The sequence below is a fragment of the Saccostrea cucullata genome, unplaced genomic scaffold (assembly GCF_032062105.1).
Source record: "Saccostrea cucullata isolate Sc308-1 unplaced genomic scaffold, CSIRO_AGI_Scuc_v1 ctg650, whole genome shotgun sequence".
NCBI classification, from domain to species: Eukaryota; Metazoa; Mollusca; class Bivalvia; order Ostreida; family Ostreidae; genus Saccostrea; species Saccostrea cuccullata.
The window spans coordinates 148,383-164,820 of record NW_026922915.1 but is presented as its reverse complement, the minus strand read 5'-3'; the positions used below and the strand labels follow the sequence as shown (position 1 = coordinate 164,820).

The 16,438-nt window shown below is 32.9% G+C and overlaps 1 protein-coding gene across 1 annotated transcript; it reads right to left on the bottom strand.

Moving 5' to 3' along the window:
• Positions 1-2,011: 2,011 nt before the first annotated feature.
• On the bottom strand, positions 2,012-16,102 carry LOC134262796 (glycine receptor subunit alpha-2-like). The gene is made up of 9 exons (XM_062745125.1): positions 15,520-16,102; positions 9,075-9,260; positions 8,855-8,925; positions 8,187-8,254; positions 7,756-7,979; positions 7,345-7,427; positions 7,080-7,214; positions 5,008-5,381; positions 2,012-3,908 (listed from the first exon to the last, which is right to left on the bottom strand). Exons 2-9 carry the CDS (start codon positions 9,131-9,133, stop codon positions 3,744-3,746), a joined length of 1,179 nt encoding a protein of 392 aa, XP_062601109.1. The 5' UTR covers positions 9,134-9,260; positions 15,520-16,102; the 3' UTR covers positions 2,012-3,743.
• Positions 16,103-16,438: the final 336 nt, after the last annotated feature.

The window sequence follows — 16,438 nt, the reverse complement described above, 5'->3', positions numbered from 1 at the left end:
AAAACATTTTAGCTATCGTTTCATACTTACAGAATTTTGTTTGCATGAAAATTCAAGTCTTTATTTTATTGTTTGTTTGTCTACGGTCCCTTTGAGTATTTTCACTCATAATAAGATCAACAATTTGCTTGCTGCCAATTTAGAACTGTGTCCGGTGGCATTATGCAGCATATTGAGAGGTCTTTCTCGAAGCAGAACCTACTGCGACATGGTAGTCGTTCTATAAGTCCCATCCGATGGACCGGTCTTCATGTCATAATATACATTTGTGGTATCTTTCCATTATATAAACATACAGAGAGAAAAAATCTTCAATTCTGTTTGAAGTTTGTCAGAGGTCAATACATGGCCGAATCACAAGGCGCAATAATATCTACCGTTAGTTAGAAATATAAAATGACTTGCTTTTCATGTATAAAACTTAAAAAAAATAAGCAAGTAAAATAATATTATTGTTTTATTTTCAACGTAAACAAGTACTTCATACATTTTTTGACGATCGATTTAACCTGTGTACATAGATAATATATCGATAGAGGCTAAACTTTGTTTACGGGTTATCACTTTTGTCAGCTGCACAGTGAGTCCCTAACGTTTATCCATATTTTTGGTAGACTTTAAGTTAAATCTTCGTGATTTAGGCTAAAACTATATTTTTTCATTAAAATGTACTCACGATAAATATGTAAATCTGTTGGAAAATATCAAAGCATTGCAATCACGCCACGAACAGCTAAGAAACCTGTCGTACTTCAGTGTTATAGCTGTCGCCAGTGTCTCCGTGTTAACATCATAAATGTGCTTTTAGTTACTGAAATCGTGGATTGAATGTGTTTGATCAAATTTAACTTGATTGCAAGTTAACTGGCTCGGACAAGTGTATCTATCCATCGGATCCATGCATCCACTTTCAGGCGACCGAAATTCCTCCAACTTTTTCATCAATCTCGTCTGTCTTTTGAAGTTTTCAGCATCAATTATCAATTTTCACAAATAAAAATATTCCCAGACACGAATCTGTTCACTATTACTGTTCACATGTAGCCTTTAACAAGATATTCCCTTCGAAATAAAATTCTTGGCCTGACGAATTCGAAGCATAACCGCCTTTCAAGCCGATTTACACCTTGCGTACGTACTTTTGACGGAAATCTACGGCGACCGTTTAGTGCAATATTTATATCCGAATATATTTATTTTAATATTAAATTGTCCATCTCAAATGTATATATAAGTAATAAATAACAAGTTTATAAACGTCAATGGGAATTGAAGTGGGTCGGTACGTGATCAAATCATTTGAGAAGGCCTTCGGCCTTCACAGGATTTGATCACGTAACCGACCCACTTCAATTCCCATTGAAGTTTATAAACTTGTTATTTATTTCTTAATTGTGGATTCATACCCATGACGTAAGGCTCAACTCCTTACTGTCTTTAGTTTAAAGCGAATCTTTTAAACATTTTACCGCTTTTCCTCAAGGTGATCAATAAGACAGTTGAAGGGTTGCAATCCCAATATGTAAACGAAAGACTGGTCTTTTAACTTGCACTCTTGAAAGTTATCCTAGAAAGTGTCATGAACTCTTCATAAGAGTTCTGTCATTGTACTTAATCCTTAGTACTTAATCCATTATAAAAGATTGCTAAACATGAATTTTATTATATACCAATACATTTTCATTTTTCAACATATAAATTTGACACGCATTAAAAATTGTTATTAATTTGATATATAATGTGAATATGCATTGCCAATTTTATTTATATATGTACTAGTATGTGTACAACTTTACATAAGTTTTATCTGATGCTTTTTGTGTCATTAACACGGAAAACATTTTTTAATGATTTATAGAAATACTTTCAAAACAATTCATATATATCCACTTTGTATGATTTCTGCTTAATGCATCAGAACTCCGAATACATCAGAGTTCTATGAAAAATTGATTATAGTTCTGTTGACAAGTTTTTTGTTTAAAGAAAAATGACCAAATTCTCAAATGACTCAATGTTTCTTTTGCTTTATTTAAAGCCTGAAAATATATATAAAAACAGGAACACAAACAAATGAATTCACTCAGATATCAATATATGATTGTGTCGTAATTGCAAACCGGGATAAAAAATATTGCAGATTACCAATCAACCACATCTAAGCTCTTTATACATTAAATTATTTGAATTACCTCAAGCATGCACATCAAAATATTCTATCTCCAAATAACTATTAGTATTTACATGTTTTGTACATATATAACACAGTAAATTTGAAAAATGTTGAGCATTTAAGTTAATACAAAAAATTGACAAAACATCTATAAAGTGACAAAGAAGACAATACCAAACAATGATCAATCTACAAAGAATGCAGGGCAGAAAACAAGGACCCCTTAAAACTGCAGATATGAGATCAGGTGCCTATGAGGAATATTCCTCTCGACCAGTCAGATCCAACATGTCCCTACCAATTGATCACTAGACAGAATTACATGTATGTTGTCAAAATTAGTTAAGAAACAATGGCTTAGCTATAGTTTAAAGAGTATTAGACCAAATGTTGAGTAGCATTTTCAAAGAAGATATATTATGATGATCATAAAATTTTAAAAAGAAATTCTGACCAAGATAGTTGAAAGCGCTTTAAACTACATCAAGTTGTTTGTTAGTAGCTTTTCTCGGTTTAAAAATTTGATTATTCACAAAGTATATTCAGTGTCAAAAAAACACCTTATGCAGGATTGTTGAATATAATAAATGGATAATTTATGAAAGAAAAACTGACACCATCTCGTTTGTCGCACAATTTATTGTACAATACGTTATAAGCTGGCCCCCACTTTTCAGACCACGAAAGAAAAATCTTATTCGCCTTTCAGTTTGTCACAAAAAATTTGGGCATAACTTTTGAATGAGAAAGAGGGCTTCCTTTTTACCTTACCTGTTATAAGTCTGAATCTTAAATCTGTGATCATGCAATTCAACCTCCTATTTAAAAATTGTAACATTGCTTTACCTGTGACTAGACTTCTCGGAATGTATAGTAATATTTGATAGAAGAATTTGATGCATTTTTTTGGAAACTTTTGTTATAACCTTTATTGAAAATTGAATCTTTCTTTGTGTTGATTGTATGTTGTTTACGTCCCATTCTAGAATTATTCACTGATTTAGATACATGTACGTCACCATAAAGAGTTACAAAGATCTTACTCGGAACTCAAATCCATTGAGCAGTAAGAGATCTTAACCATGCCAACGCCTACAACGTGACCCTCGGGTTTTAAGGTCTCATCCAAAGGATCCGCAACTATCACTTCAAAGCGCTTATCGAGGACCAGTTCCTACCTATTTTTGATCTACTTAGGTCAGGAGAGGCTGAGATTCAAAATAATAGGCCTTCCGATCACGGAGTAAGCGCTCTACCTAATGAGCTACTGTGATTGCCGAATCTTTTGACACTGAATAGATACATGTATAACACGACACGTAGCCAAGCAACAAGACTCCGGTTTTGGGGATATCATTACCTTTGAATTTTCTTCGATTGCAATTTGAGGGTTAAATATCCTTGTACCTTAAATATATATTTCCTACTTTCGATCGTGTAAAAAGAAACGAAAGGGAAAACATTCATGTTTTACATGCATTTTATGAATTGTTGCTTTGAACACTTTGAAAGTGCTTTAGACTACACATTACTGAAGAATCTTAAAAGTCAACTCGTACTGTTGTCATTACTAAAATGTGTTATCTGTGTTAATTATTAAGTAGAACACCCAAAACCCAATATTGAACAGGATAAAAGTTAGCGGAAATAAAACTCTGGAGATTTTATCCACATGTCGTGCTCTCTTCCTAAAATCAATGTGCTTCAGAATCGGTAGCATCGGTGATGGTGTCGTCTGTGGAGAAAACATAATCAAACAGTGTTTAATTCATATCATATATAATTATGCATATCGAATACTTCCACTATTCTGTCAATCATTACTTTGATTTTTGGTTGATATGAATCTGGATGGTTTATTTTTTAGAAAGAAATTGAATCAAAAAAAGTTTTTTAGAATATAAAAGACGTAGTTATCTTGAGTTAAGGCAAACTTTAGAAATTTGATTTTTACCTTATCTCGTACATATGCAGTTTGTTATTATCAAAATACTCTTACACCATTCCATTAACATTGTTCTTTTTTTTCATTTTTACTTCATAAAATTAATGCAAACATGGAATATACGGAGATAAGAAACAGTATTCAAACTCAAAAGTCTATTCAAATCAGGTTCAGAGCAAAATCGGACCTCTGTTAGGATCAGTTGCCAGGAAGGAGTGAGCATCCCCTGCAGACCGGTCACACCCGCCGTGTGCTCTTTGTCATGAGAAGAAAACAATGGAAAAATAAGTGTGTAAAAAAATTTATTATGGAGAACGTCCGTCCGCAATTATTATTCATGTAGATTCATGTTTGCTGACAATGTCATTGTATCGTACGCGTCCATACAACTAACTTAATGATGACTTTAAACAAGACTCTTGTTATCATTTGTTGATGAACATCTTCGAATTGCGATAAACTCAGTAGGTTCATTCATTATCATCGTAAACTATAGGAAGATGATGGTTTCTTCAATCAGCTGTTACTATTATTATCTCTTTCATGAAGGCGCGCTACTTAATCTTATAACGGCTAAATTTCAAGAATCTAGAATTAAATATTTTATTTTCCATTTATTTGCCAAATTGAACATAAAGCATATTTTTATCAACTTTATAAATTTCTTCTGTATAGTAAAAATAACCTTAACATATTGTGTAGGGAACCATTTTGTTTAAATCTTACTTTACGCCTACCATATATGCTACGTAAATTTGGAAATATAACAGAGGTAATTTGGAAATATAACACAGATGTAAGCTTGTCAAGAAACTTGTATGGCACGCCCTCTGGTGAGAGATTTGGCGGAAACACAATGAAGATTGGGTACCTTTGGATACTTAATTACGCCTCTCTTTAGGGCCATTTCACACTGTGAAGAGGTACGGATTGGCCTCGACTTCCGTCTTGAAACGACATTTATATATGCAAATTCCAGGAGAGCCATGAAGACAAATGTAAGGCAAACTGACATCCAAACATCGATGGCTTTGATGTAAGACACTCGCGGTAGCGCACTTCGTGCACCGGAACTTTGTGTTGTCATGGTGAGAACTGTGAGGACACCTAGTGACACACGCGCCGGAATAGCGTCCATATCAACCCAGAAAGACACCCATGACAAAGTTACTATCAGTATGCTTGGAATAAATATCTGTGCAATGTAGTATCCAGTATTGCGCTCAAACTTGAGCTCAACAAGCAGACAGCCAAAGTCACCAACTGCAAAAACAAACACATCGGTATCAGATTCACAATTCTTTATGCATTCATTCAAATGAAGCTGAATTCAGACCCCTCCCCTAACAACTACCATGAATGAAATATCAATCATACAGGCACTTCCTACTACCCATTCCTATTGTAAAGGCTTTTAATTTCATTTGATAGTCTACTCATATTTTTAGGTCACGTACCTGAGTAAACTCAGGTGACCTATTGCAAACCGTTCTCGTCCGTCGTCGTGCGTTAACATTTGAACATTTTCAGTTTCTTCTCTGCAACCGCTCAAACACTTTCAACAAATTTTGGCATAAAGCATCTATCTTTAAAGGGGAACAAAAATTAAGAATTTCATGGTCCCTGTCCCCCCTGGGGGCTGAGGGGTGGGTTCAAACCCACTAAAATTAATGCAATCTTTAAAAATCTTCTTCACTCCTGGACATCAAGCAGTCAAACTGTTGACATGATTGTAATCAGCATTGAATCCTCTACCAAAATTGTGAAAATGGCACCAGGGTCAGGAGTTCTAGTATTGAAAATGCATTATTTCTTTGCTTCTCTGGGGCTTAAATAGAGTATGAAGTAAAAATGCATTATTTCTTTGAAAATCTTCTCTGCTCCTGGGCATAAAACTAGAGGTACTTTGAGCTATGAGCTCACTAAATGATACCCCCGCCTCCCATATGAATATAATGGCAGTGTCCATGTTTTGCTATGGTAAAACCAAAATATGAGTCGGATCAAAAAGTAAAATACATGTAGGAGGTGCATAATGGCAATATATTATAAAGATTCTGTAAAGTTTTATCAAATTTCATTCTGTGGTATGAGAGGAGTTGCGGATAAGAGATATGTACCCTAAAGCGTAACAGACGCTTCAACCCAAATCAATTGTTGGAAAGTTATTACATGATGTTCAAGTGACCTATAAGGCTGTGGGCCTCTTGTTCAGACCTGTTTGCAGGTGTCCGTCTGTTTGGGCCATGTTTTGAAAAATAAGGAAAAAAGAGAGTCATTCTAAATATTTAGAAAAGCAGTTATGTAATTATTTTAATAGTACTGTTGTCAAAACTATTAAACACATACATATTGGGTGACAAGTAAAAAAAATTGTGTTAAGAATTCTGTAACTTAATTATACAAAAAATTATTTTAAAAAAAAAAGTGAATGGGATTGGCATCAGGCAGAGACTATTTTAGCCCTCTCCTTACAAGGTCAAGTTAAAGACACACACCATACAGGTATAATACTAAATAAACAAACATACATGTAGTAGAAAAATAAACAAGAGAAAAGTAGAAAAAATTACAAAATACGTATATTACCGGTTAACTTAGGATATGTTGGTAGAAGTATCGTTTATATATACGACTATGTCAAATAAAACGTTTGGTTGCATGTACTGCTTCAAATCTTTGAATATAATACCTACTCCATGATTTAGACTACCATATAATAATCAATCAAGTTCTTGAATCTGATCACAATCGTTAATATTTTGGATTGTTTGGGAAAAGTACATTTCTGGGAAAGGAATTATGTTGTTGCAGATTCAGAATTGTTTTTCTATGCTTGTAAGCTCTGTTGTTGCAGATTCAGAATTGTTTTTCGAAAGAAAAGAGAGATTGGGATAGATTATTTAGATATGGTGTTATTTCTAATCAAATACATATTGTATTCCAACAGCATAAACATACCTTCCCCGTATTCTGTTTCGCATACCGTTGTTTTGATCGAATCGGGCATGTTAAACTGTGGCAGTGAGACAGGCGGAATTTGAACAGGTCTGTAGCTGGCCCAGTGGTAATCTATGTTTTCCTTCGTGTAACTATCTGAGTAAAAAAGGAAATGGTAGTCGACAATTATTTTTCTTTGAAATCCAGTGATGAAAATCGACGTTATACGTATTTGACACTTAATTTGGACAACTAGAACAATCTAAAACTGGACGGAGATACTCACAACTCTCAATGGTAATTGGACACACTTGTCTGTCTAGAGGGTAGTTCTGCAAGGCCATTGCACAGGATAGTGTCATCTCAATTCTACGAGGTAAATGACATTGCACTTAAAAGTAGACGAAAGATGAGCGTGTATTCTACAATTTACAATCTGTCAATGCAAATGCTAAAACTATTTGCATTTATACTTAAAAGTACGTGTATATAGTAGTTTCTAATAGTCCTTTATTAAATATGTACAAGTAATTATCCTTTTTTCTGCTTGAAAGGTTCGTCAAGGTTTTAGGAAGACCTTGAGTAAATGCTATATCTTATTTTCTAATACTTTATTTTGAAATGTGGTGTTTTGTTGTACCAGGAAGGACATTTAAAATCACCAACAGATATTAATTGATACTGGAGAAATTCTTGCCTCATGCTGTAGAATACGGTTCCATTCTCGTATATATGTAGGAGTTGGTTTGGAACAGTTACTTGGTGAATTGTTGCGCTCTTTTCTTTCGGAAAGTACGAATCTGGAACCCAAATTTTCTCAATCATCTTTTGAGAAAGCTCTAAAGAATTGATATTGGAATGATTAAAAACCAGACGCTTATCTGTCCACCTCTGCCTGAATATAACATCCACTGAGAAATCCTGTGTAGAAACGCAGAGAACATTAACAAATACACAAAATACCAATTTTAAAAAGACTATACATGAAAGCAATAATGTTGGTCTTTATAAATCTTTCTTAATAGCTTAACGTTACGTGTATAGCCATACAACATAAGCCTACTAGTATTTATATTACATAGTTCTTAATAAAAAAGAATTTTGAATTGATACCAAATGCCCACTTACCATACGAAGTTCATCAAGACTGTGTATATTCTTGATAATTAGTTGAACGGAAATATTTGTTGGGAAATCTACAACATTTAAGCAGAGGAATTATCTTAAATTCAAAATAAAAACTGAAGTTCAACATTTTTTATTCATTGATCAATGTTGATACTATTGTTCCATTATCATCAAATTCAAAACCATTATCTGGACGAGGTACAGGAAGCATATCAGATGTCTTTCGAATCTATCGCAACTAGTATTTAGAAAACACTTATACTAATATTGTACTTTATTGTCAAATAATCCATTAATGTGTTTATCTTTTCAAGATTATGTTACAGACCATAACTATTGCTTTTAAGACGATTGCAATGGGATTTCATGATGATATTGACATTTTTTAACTGTGTGCTGTTGTTACGATATTATTTTGCTAAAATCATGCGATGAAAATGAGAACTTTATATGATAAAGTACATGTACATGTTTGTGATATTTTAAAAATCAGTCATTATATAAAGAACAAAAAGTAAATGGCTATTGTTCAATTTCTTAAAATCCTGGTGGAGTAGTTCGCAACAAATATCAAAATTTGCAACTTTTTTTCTCTATCTTTGCCCAGAAAGGTATAAATCAGGTATTTAAGACCTAAGCCTAAATTTTGAAAGATGAATACCCCTTACCATCTTCGTAGTTTGGAGCAATAAGAGGATCATAGCCAGAGTCATCCAGCAGATCGTGCAAAATTTCATGTCTGAAATAGTAAAAAAAACATACACTATTTCATCTCATGGATGCAATGTAATACTTCTAATGACGACAACCTTATCCCTTGTGTTAAGTTGATTGTCAAACTATTTTCTTTTCATGACATTGAACATAAAATATCGGGTGATCTGTTACCTTGTCAACTCCCCGCAGCAACCATAAAACTGAAGGAATATCATCACAATAAAGATCATCTTCTACACGGACACAACGACAGGGGATCATCGGGTGTCCTAGAGAGAGAATGGGGTTTCATGTGTTAGAGAAATCTTGGTGATTCCATTAGAATCTCAGTTAAATTTCACTCTTGTTTTGTGATTCCTGTATGAAAAAAATTAATGTAGTTTGAATAATATTTTTACATTATTTAAAGAATAGATGCAATGCATTACAAAGGTACATAATATTTTACGGGCACTTAAATCTTCATATAACATATATTTATATGATTACATGTGTGTTTAAAAAACAAAATGTATTAGCTGATTTTTCGACGACAGTTTTTAGAAACTGTTACAAATTAAAGAGGCGACATCATTTGCTTTAAAATGTTTCATAGGTTCTTGACGCAGCCCTTCATTCCAACACAAATGAGTTCCCTTCTCAAGGGGACCATACCAAGTCAAACGCTGGTCAAAATCTCATTTGAGCTTTCAACCTTGTTTAGCAAACTGCTTTTTTGACTTTTCTGTAGTAGAGGTTGATCTTCAAGAACATTAATGATTTATCAAGTACTTGCTCTCTGTTGAAAGATGTAAACATTGAGTTTGTAGGCAACACGCACTTTAAAGGAGTAGACTAGCTCAGTTAATCGATTGATATATTATATTATAATTGAATCGATATGTTCTGTTTACTTTGAATAATATATTTATTAACAAATTTACAAATTCAGCAATATTAAATTTGCAAGAAAATAAAGCCGTGAAGCTAGCTAAGAGCCTTATTTTAATCCCTCTCTAATTAATATCTGTAATATATATCGTGTGAATGTTCATAATGCATTATCATTATGCTTTAATGGTTATATTGATATACTTTAACGTCTAGTTTTGCCATAGTTTCTGCGAGCATCAAAGGAACACTCAATTCATATTTATGTTTGGATCCTTGCTAATTTTTTCGTACGTCAACGTGTGGATTGTAAATCATGAATGTTTGCTAATGTCCGTCAATCCCAATTTTTCGTAAAAACAGCTCTTTATTTGTTTTTTTTCATTCAATGAATATCCACAATACACGATAATACACGGGGAGGGATCAGATGCCTGGCAGAAGTAAGCATCCATTGTTGACCAGACATACTCGTCGTAATCCCTATGGCGTGCACTGAAGGTTATACATGATAGATAACTTTCATTCTAAATCAGTATGATATTTTTGAAAAAAAAAACAAAAGGTTAAATAAGCTTATGACTCACATGGGCAGCTGTTGATATAGCTATAACTCAAATTTTATTTAAATAAAAAGATCAGAACATTTTTTTTCTATTAAGTATACCAAACATTTAAATTTGTGGGTTTTTTCTTTTAAATATCCTGATTTGATGTTGAAAGCAGTGTTTGGTAAGAGGATAATACCTGAGTCATATTTCACCATTCAATAAGAGCTATCCATTTGTTAAATTAAATTATCCAAATATTTACATTTCATAATTAATATTGTTGAACAATATTGCACATTTAACACAACTATAACTCTTTTAAAGCACTACAAAAGTAAAGATCAATGCTCATTATCTGTCCTGAAAGAGCGATGTTTACAGAATCTGAAACAATCGTTAGAAATCCTTCTGAAAAAAGCTCTTTTCATCACAATCTGCTCTCTCTGTTGATGTTAATTTGGATCTTTTTACATTTGAAATAGAGACTGAAAAATAAATTTGAGAGTTCTATTTAATTAAAAGTAATTTTTTCTGTCGTTTATGTACCACTTAAATCTACATGTTAATTTCAGTAATTATATAAATAAGAAACTATTGCTTTTTCCATAATTATAAAATAGATAGATTAGAAAGCAGAAATAATTTTGAGACCCATATATGCTCTTTTTCTCGAGGGGGACGTTAAACAATATATAATTAATCAATCATTACTTTGCTCCAAAAACTATGTGACGTTTTTTGCGACGTTTTTGACTTTTGTATATTTGTTAGCAATATTATATACCATGTTTTGCAAAATGTATAATGAAATGTCTAATGTAATAGTATAATGTTTTAATGATAAGGCTTGTCATTTAAACACTTCTTAGCGTTCACCAACAAAATAAATCTTATTCAGTTTTATTTACTTTTGCCTTAAACACCCAATTTTATGTTAACGCCCCCAAAATCTACCTGATTCAAGATCAATAATTTACCGCCTGTCAATCATTAAAAACACAATAGCTTCTGATTTGATTGACAGAAATACTCTGAGTTTGCATGTTTTGAAAACAATTACCTGGTCACGCGTCTAACGCTTTCATGTACCCGCATAGTATACACGGGGGTTAGAAAAATAATATGTTTGAATTTTATTTCAAACAAAAATTGAAAGTAGATTATTAAAACATTGACATAATTATTTCGAATAACTATTTCTTTTTTATCTTCACTGCTGTTTGTTACTTGTAAGTGTTATATCGTCCACGTATCTGTAGAAAAAAGACCGCGTCCACAGAAACAGGCTCTATTTGCCGTAATTGGAAGTCCGACGATTTAAATTATTTTTTAAAGAATTAAAGAAAAATATTCAGCACTAATAAACGGCATAGCATAGTTTTTAAAATATGTTTTATTTTGTACTATGGCTACAATCCGCACGATGTTGTACAGAAATTGATGTCAGAATTAATGCTCGAATTTCCTTAGAGTCTGTATATATACGTACATTTTTCCAAATTTTGTTAAAACACGAAGAATCAAAATTATAAATAAAACATTGTTGGCCAGAAAAAAAAAAAACATTTCGATTGTTCACATGCACGACGGATAGGTGGATTAATTATTTTTTATTTCAATATTCAGACTTTTTAAACCAAGTGACTTCTTTCACTGAAGATTAAAAAAGATAAATTTTATTGATTTGTAGTTTTTACTCGTGATTTTTAGCTCTACTGGTCAGAGACCAGAAGAGCTTATGCGATAGTAAGGCGTCCGGCGTCCGTTTGTCTGTCTGTCTGTAAACAATTTTTCAAAATGCTACTCCTCCTACAGTTATGGTCTAATTTCAATATAACTTGGCACACAAGTAGACTACATTAAGATACATAATTCTGTGTATCGGTTTTTGATTTCAATGAACGGTGTTGCCGTGGTTACTATAGAAATTTCTGTGAAATTCTTTCAAAATGCTTCCTCCTACAGTTTTGGTCTGATTTCAGTATAACTTGGCACACAAGTATAAATTAAGATACATAATTCTGTGTATCGGTTTTTGATTTCGATGAACGGTGTTGCCGTGGTTACTAAAAATAGAAATTTCTGTGAAATTCTTTCAAAATGCTACTCCTCCTACAGTTTTGGTCTGATTTCAGTATAACTTGGCACACAAGTAGAATACACTAAGATACATAATTCTGTGTATCGGTTTTTGATTTCGATGAACGGTGTTGCCGTGGTTACTAAAAATAGAAATTTCTGTGAAATTCTTTCAAAATGCTACTCCTCCTACAGTTTTGGTCTGATTTCAGTATAACTTGGCACACAAGTATAAGATACATAATTCTGTATATCGGTTTTTGATTTCGATGAAAGGTGTTGCCGTGGTTACTAAAAATAGAAATTTCTGTGAAATTCTTTCAAAATGCTACTCCTCCTACAGATTTGGTCTGATTTCAGTATAACTTGGCACACAAGTAGAATACAATAAGATAATAATTCTGTGTATATTTCGATGAACGGTGTTGCCGTGGTAACTAAAAAATAGAAATTTCTGTGAAATTCTTTCAAAATGCTACTCCTCCTACAGTTTTGGTCTGATTTCAGTATAACTTGGCACACAAGTAGAACACACTAAGATACATAATTCTGTATATCGGTTCTTGATTTCGATGAAAGGTGTTGCCGTGGTTACTAAAAATAGAAATTTCTGTGAAATTCTTTCAAAATGCTACTCCTCCTACAGTTTTGGTCTGATTTCAGTATAATTTGGCACACAAGTAGAATACACTAAGATACATAAATCTGTGTATCGGTTTTTGATTTAGATGAACGGTGTTGCCGTGGTTACTAAAAATAGAAATATCTGTAAAATTGTTTCAAAATGCTACTCCTCCTACAGTTTTGGTCTGATTTCAATATAACTTGGCACACAAGTAGAATGATAATTCTGTGTATCAAATTTTAATTTTGATGAACGGTGTTGCCGTGGTTACTAAAAATTGAAATGTCTGTAAAATTGTTTCAAAATGCTACTGTTTTGGTCTGATTTCAATATAACTTGGCACACAAGTAGACTACACTAAGAACATTCTCATTATTCTATATATTGCTGTTGTAAAGTTTCAAATCCCAGCTGCTTAAGTACTCTTCTCTTCCTTTGCTATAAGTTAAAACCAGTAGAGCTTCAGTCTCGACAGAGACTTCTGGTTTCTTTTATGTAAGGAAAACATTTCCTAAAACGATATGTATACATGTATCTTATTATTTTTTTTCCCCTTCAAAACATTACCATGATTACGATGAATGCGTTTAGTTTACAAATAAATTTCATATTAAAATAATTATTTTACGTAGTTTCACTCAAAACCAGACACAAAACACGTAATGTTGACCCTGATTACCAAACACAGACTTCCTGTGTAATGCTATGTATACACAGATTTTTGACATCTTGGGTATAGGGGGTCTCCAGGTAAAAAGCACCACTGTAACTTCGACCACTCCCCCTCCTCAGGTAACCGTACGGTAAAAAAATTGGGTCTTTAAGTGTCTATAAAAATGAGCATTTTATTATACATGCATATGTTCAGTACTCTACAGTGATACTGATTTATAGTACATGTATAATCAATTTCTCATTTCTTTTTCTCAAAATCTAAATATGAGCACCCCTTTCGCAAACATTGTCAACTATTTATTTTGCCATTATTTCCAGACTGAGATAATACAAGGGTAAACGAACTCCTAATATAAAGGGGCAGAATTCATTAGAAAAAAAGAAGTGATCACGATGTCAATTGGTATTTGACAATAACGAACACAGGGTATCGCGACTGCAAACAAGATGTCAAGTGAACGATAATAGACGATTGATTACACGCTTACATGTTCTTTAGGAGCGAAAGTTTTCCGATCTTAAAATAAAATTATATGCAAAATGGGAAAGATTTAAAGAAATAGTGGTGTAATGTTGGCTTAGGGAAAGATGATGCAAACTTTTGTCATAAAAATTGAAAATAACAACTTGAGTCATGTTTTAATGAATAAAGTGAATAAGTTTCACTGCGCAGTTTTTAATCTTTTATTCAAAGTTTAAAACAATAATGGGATTTGAAGTGAAAACTATTTGTATAGATTAATAAGGATGGTTGCAGAAAGGTGGAATTTTTAACATCATAGAACGTTTACAATTTCTTAATATTTTAAAAATATATTGTTTGAATTATTTGCAACAAAAATGGGCCAAGAAATATATACCAATTCAAGCATCCATTTTTTGTATCATCTCTCCTTAAACACTTATAAAATTATCACTAACTTGCAAAACTTGTTTGATATTGCATGTTTTCAACATAAACCATATTTTCTCCCATTGTTAAATGCAGTTACTGAATAATATATAAGACTGTGTACAAAAATCAGGAAAAGATTTGTCCAGAATCAATTTGTGCTCGCTTGAAAGTAGGCGATATTGTGATGGATTTTACAGTTTATTTATCAGTCCTAATATTTAGCAGACACACGAATTAAAATTCTGTAAACAGTGAATAAGACTTCATCAGGAAACAAACTTATCGAGTCAATATTTCAGTGTTTGGACACACATTTGTTTTCCCACAGAGTAACGCTACGTCCATACAACTATGCATGTGTTTACTTCAACATAAGAGACAAATCCTTTCTCAGAGCATACATGTAATTCTAAATTGACCCCTTCAGTAAAAAGAATTTGCGTACCTGATGTAAGGTCATGTAAAAGGTCAAGGTTAGTAAGCAATGCGGTGGAAAACTAGTGTTCGGACAACTACTCTGGGAGCCTTGTTGAGAGTATATTTGTAGCCTAAAGGTGTCTAGAATCATCAGCACATACTTTAAAGATCGGTTTTAATTGTTATTTGTTTGGGGCAAAGGCATCATTTCCAAGAGAAACTAACTTAAGCTGACACTTTTAAGACTGGCAATGAACATATAGAATTAAAACATGATCAATGTTTAAATGCACATGGAGTCAGTATACAAGTAAAACATTTTAGGTACCAATTTCATAAATATATAAAAAATAATACATATTAGTAAGATATATTTATTGTGCATCAAACTGCAGTGTGTGTATAATGCATCAACGTGTGCACATACTTAATTGCTAAAGACGCTAACTTTTACACTAAAGACGCTAACTTTTACACAGTGTACATGCATGTACAAGTACTTACTATAAACAGTTGTCTGCGACAAACCATCCGCTGTTCATACACATTATTGTCACAAGCCATCTGCTGCCATGCAGTGTATGACTTATACTAATTTATAGATTGTTTTCCATAATTTTTCATTTGCATGCACTTGCGCCCCCTCTGCAGTGTTCAAGAATTACGTCCTAATCAGTTACCAAAGTCCTGTTATAAGTCAAAGTCAAAACACTATCCTGATTATGTATGACGTGGAGTCAAACGGAAATCCCAAATATGCAATGAAGCCTAGAATTTTTATTCTGTTCGCTTCATAAAGTATTCAGCAACAAGGCTGAATATTCCCGGCACTCTGTCGATCTGATGATACGTATCCTCAAAGCAATATGATATTATATCTTTCCTCAAAAGGTTCAATTTGACGTATAACCGCCGTGAGGTATTGTTTGTATTCACCTGAATACATAGAAACACAATAAACTGTCCTACAAACTATTTTTGTTCAAATGCGATTCAGAATTACATGCAGATGCAAATACTGGAATCACCTGGCCGAGCAAGGCCATCAGGTGAAGATCAAACCGATGTTTGGTGAGGTCAGATAAAGAGTACAATACTGAAAACGTCTGAATGATCAGCCACTCAACATAAGCAACGGAAAATCTATCTGCAACAGCTGTCTAAAAAATAGGTTATAAGCGCAATTAGATTATTTTCGTTTATTCCAATGAGAACATATATTTTCATCGTTTATATCTACATGTTTCTGTTAGAAGTATAAAAATTATAAGCTCTTTGACTTAATTACTGGTATATTTGCAACATATGCTTTACTGAATAAAATACTTCGTGTAAACTTTTTCATGCTTGCTAAGAGCTTCCGATCCTTTACTCCTCTAGCATGGGATTCTGATCCGCTAAACACTGACATATATGTTTCTGA

What these genes read in the sequence shown, in the direction of transcription:
- LOC134262796 (XM_062745125.1), bottom strand. Translation starts at nt 9,133, where the DNA reads ATGATCTTTATTGTGATGATATTCCTTCAGTTTTATGGTTGCTGCGGG. An exon ending in TGCTCCAAACTACGAAGATG is followed by an intron (nt 8,255 to 8,854) that starts GTAAGGGGTATT and finishes TAAATGTTGTAG; the next exon opens with ATTTCCCAACAAATATTTCC. An exon ending in GTCTTGATGAACTTCGTATG is followed by an intron (nt 7,980 to 8,186) that starts GTAAGTGGGCAT and finishes GTTTCTACACAG; the next exon opens with GATTTCTCAGTGGATGTTAT.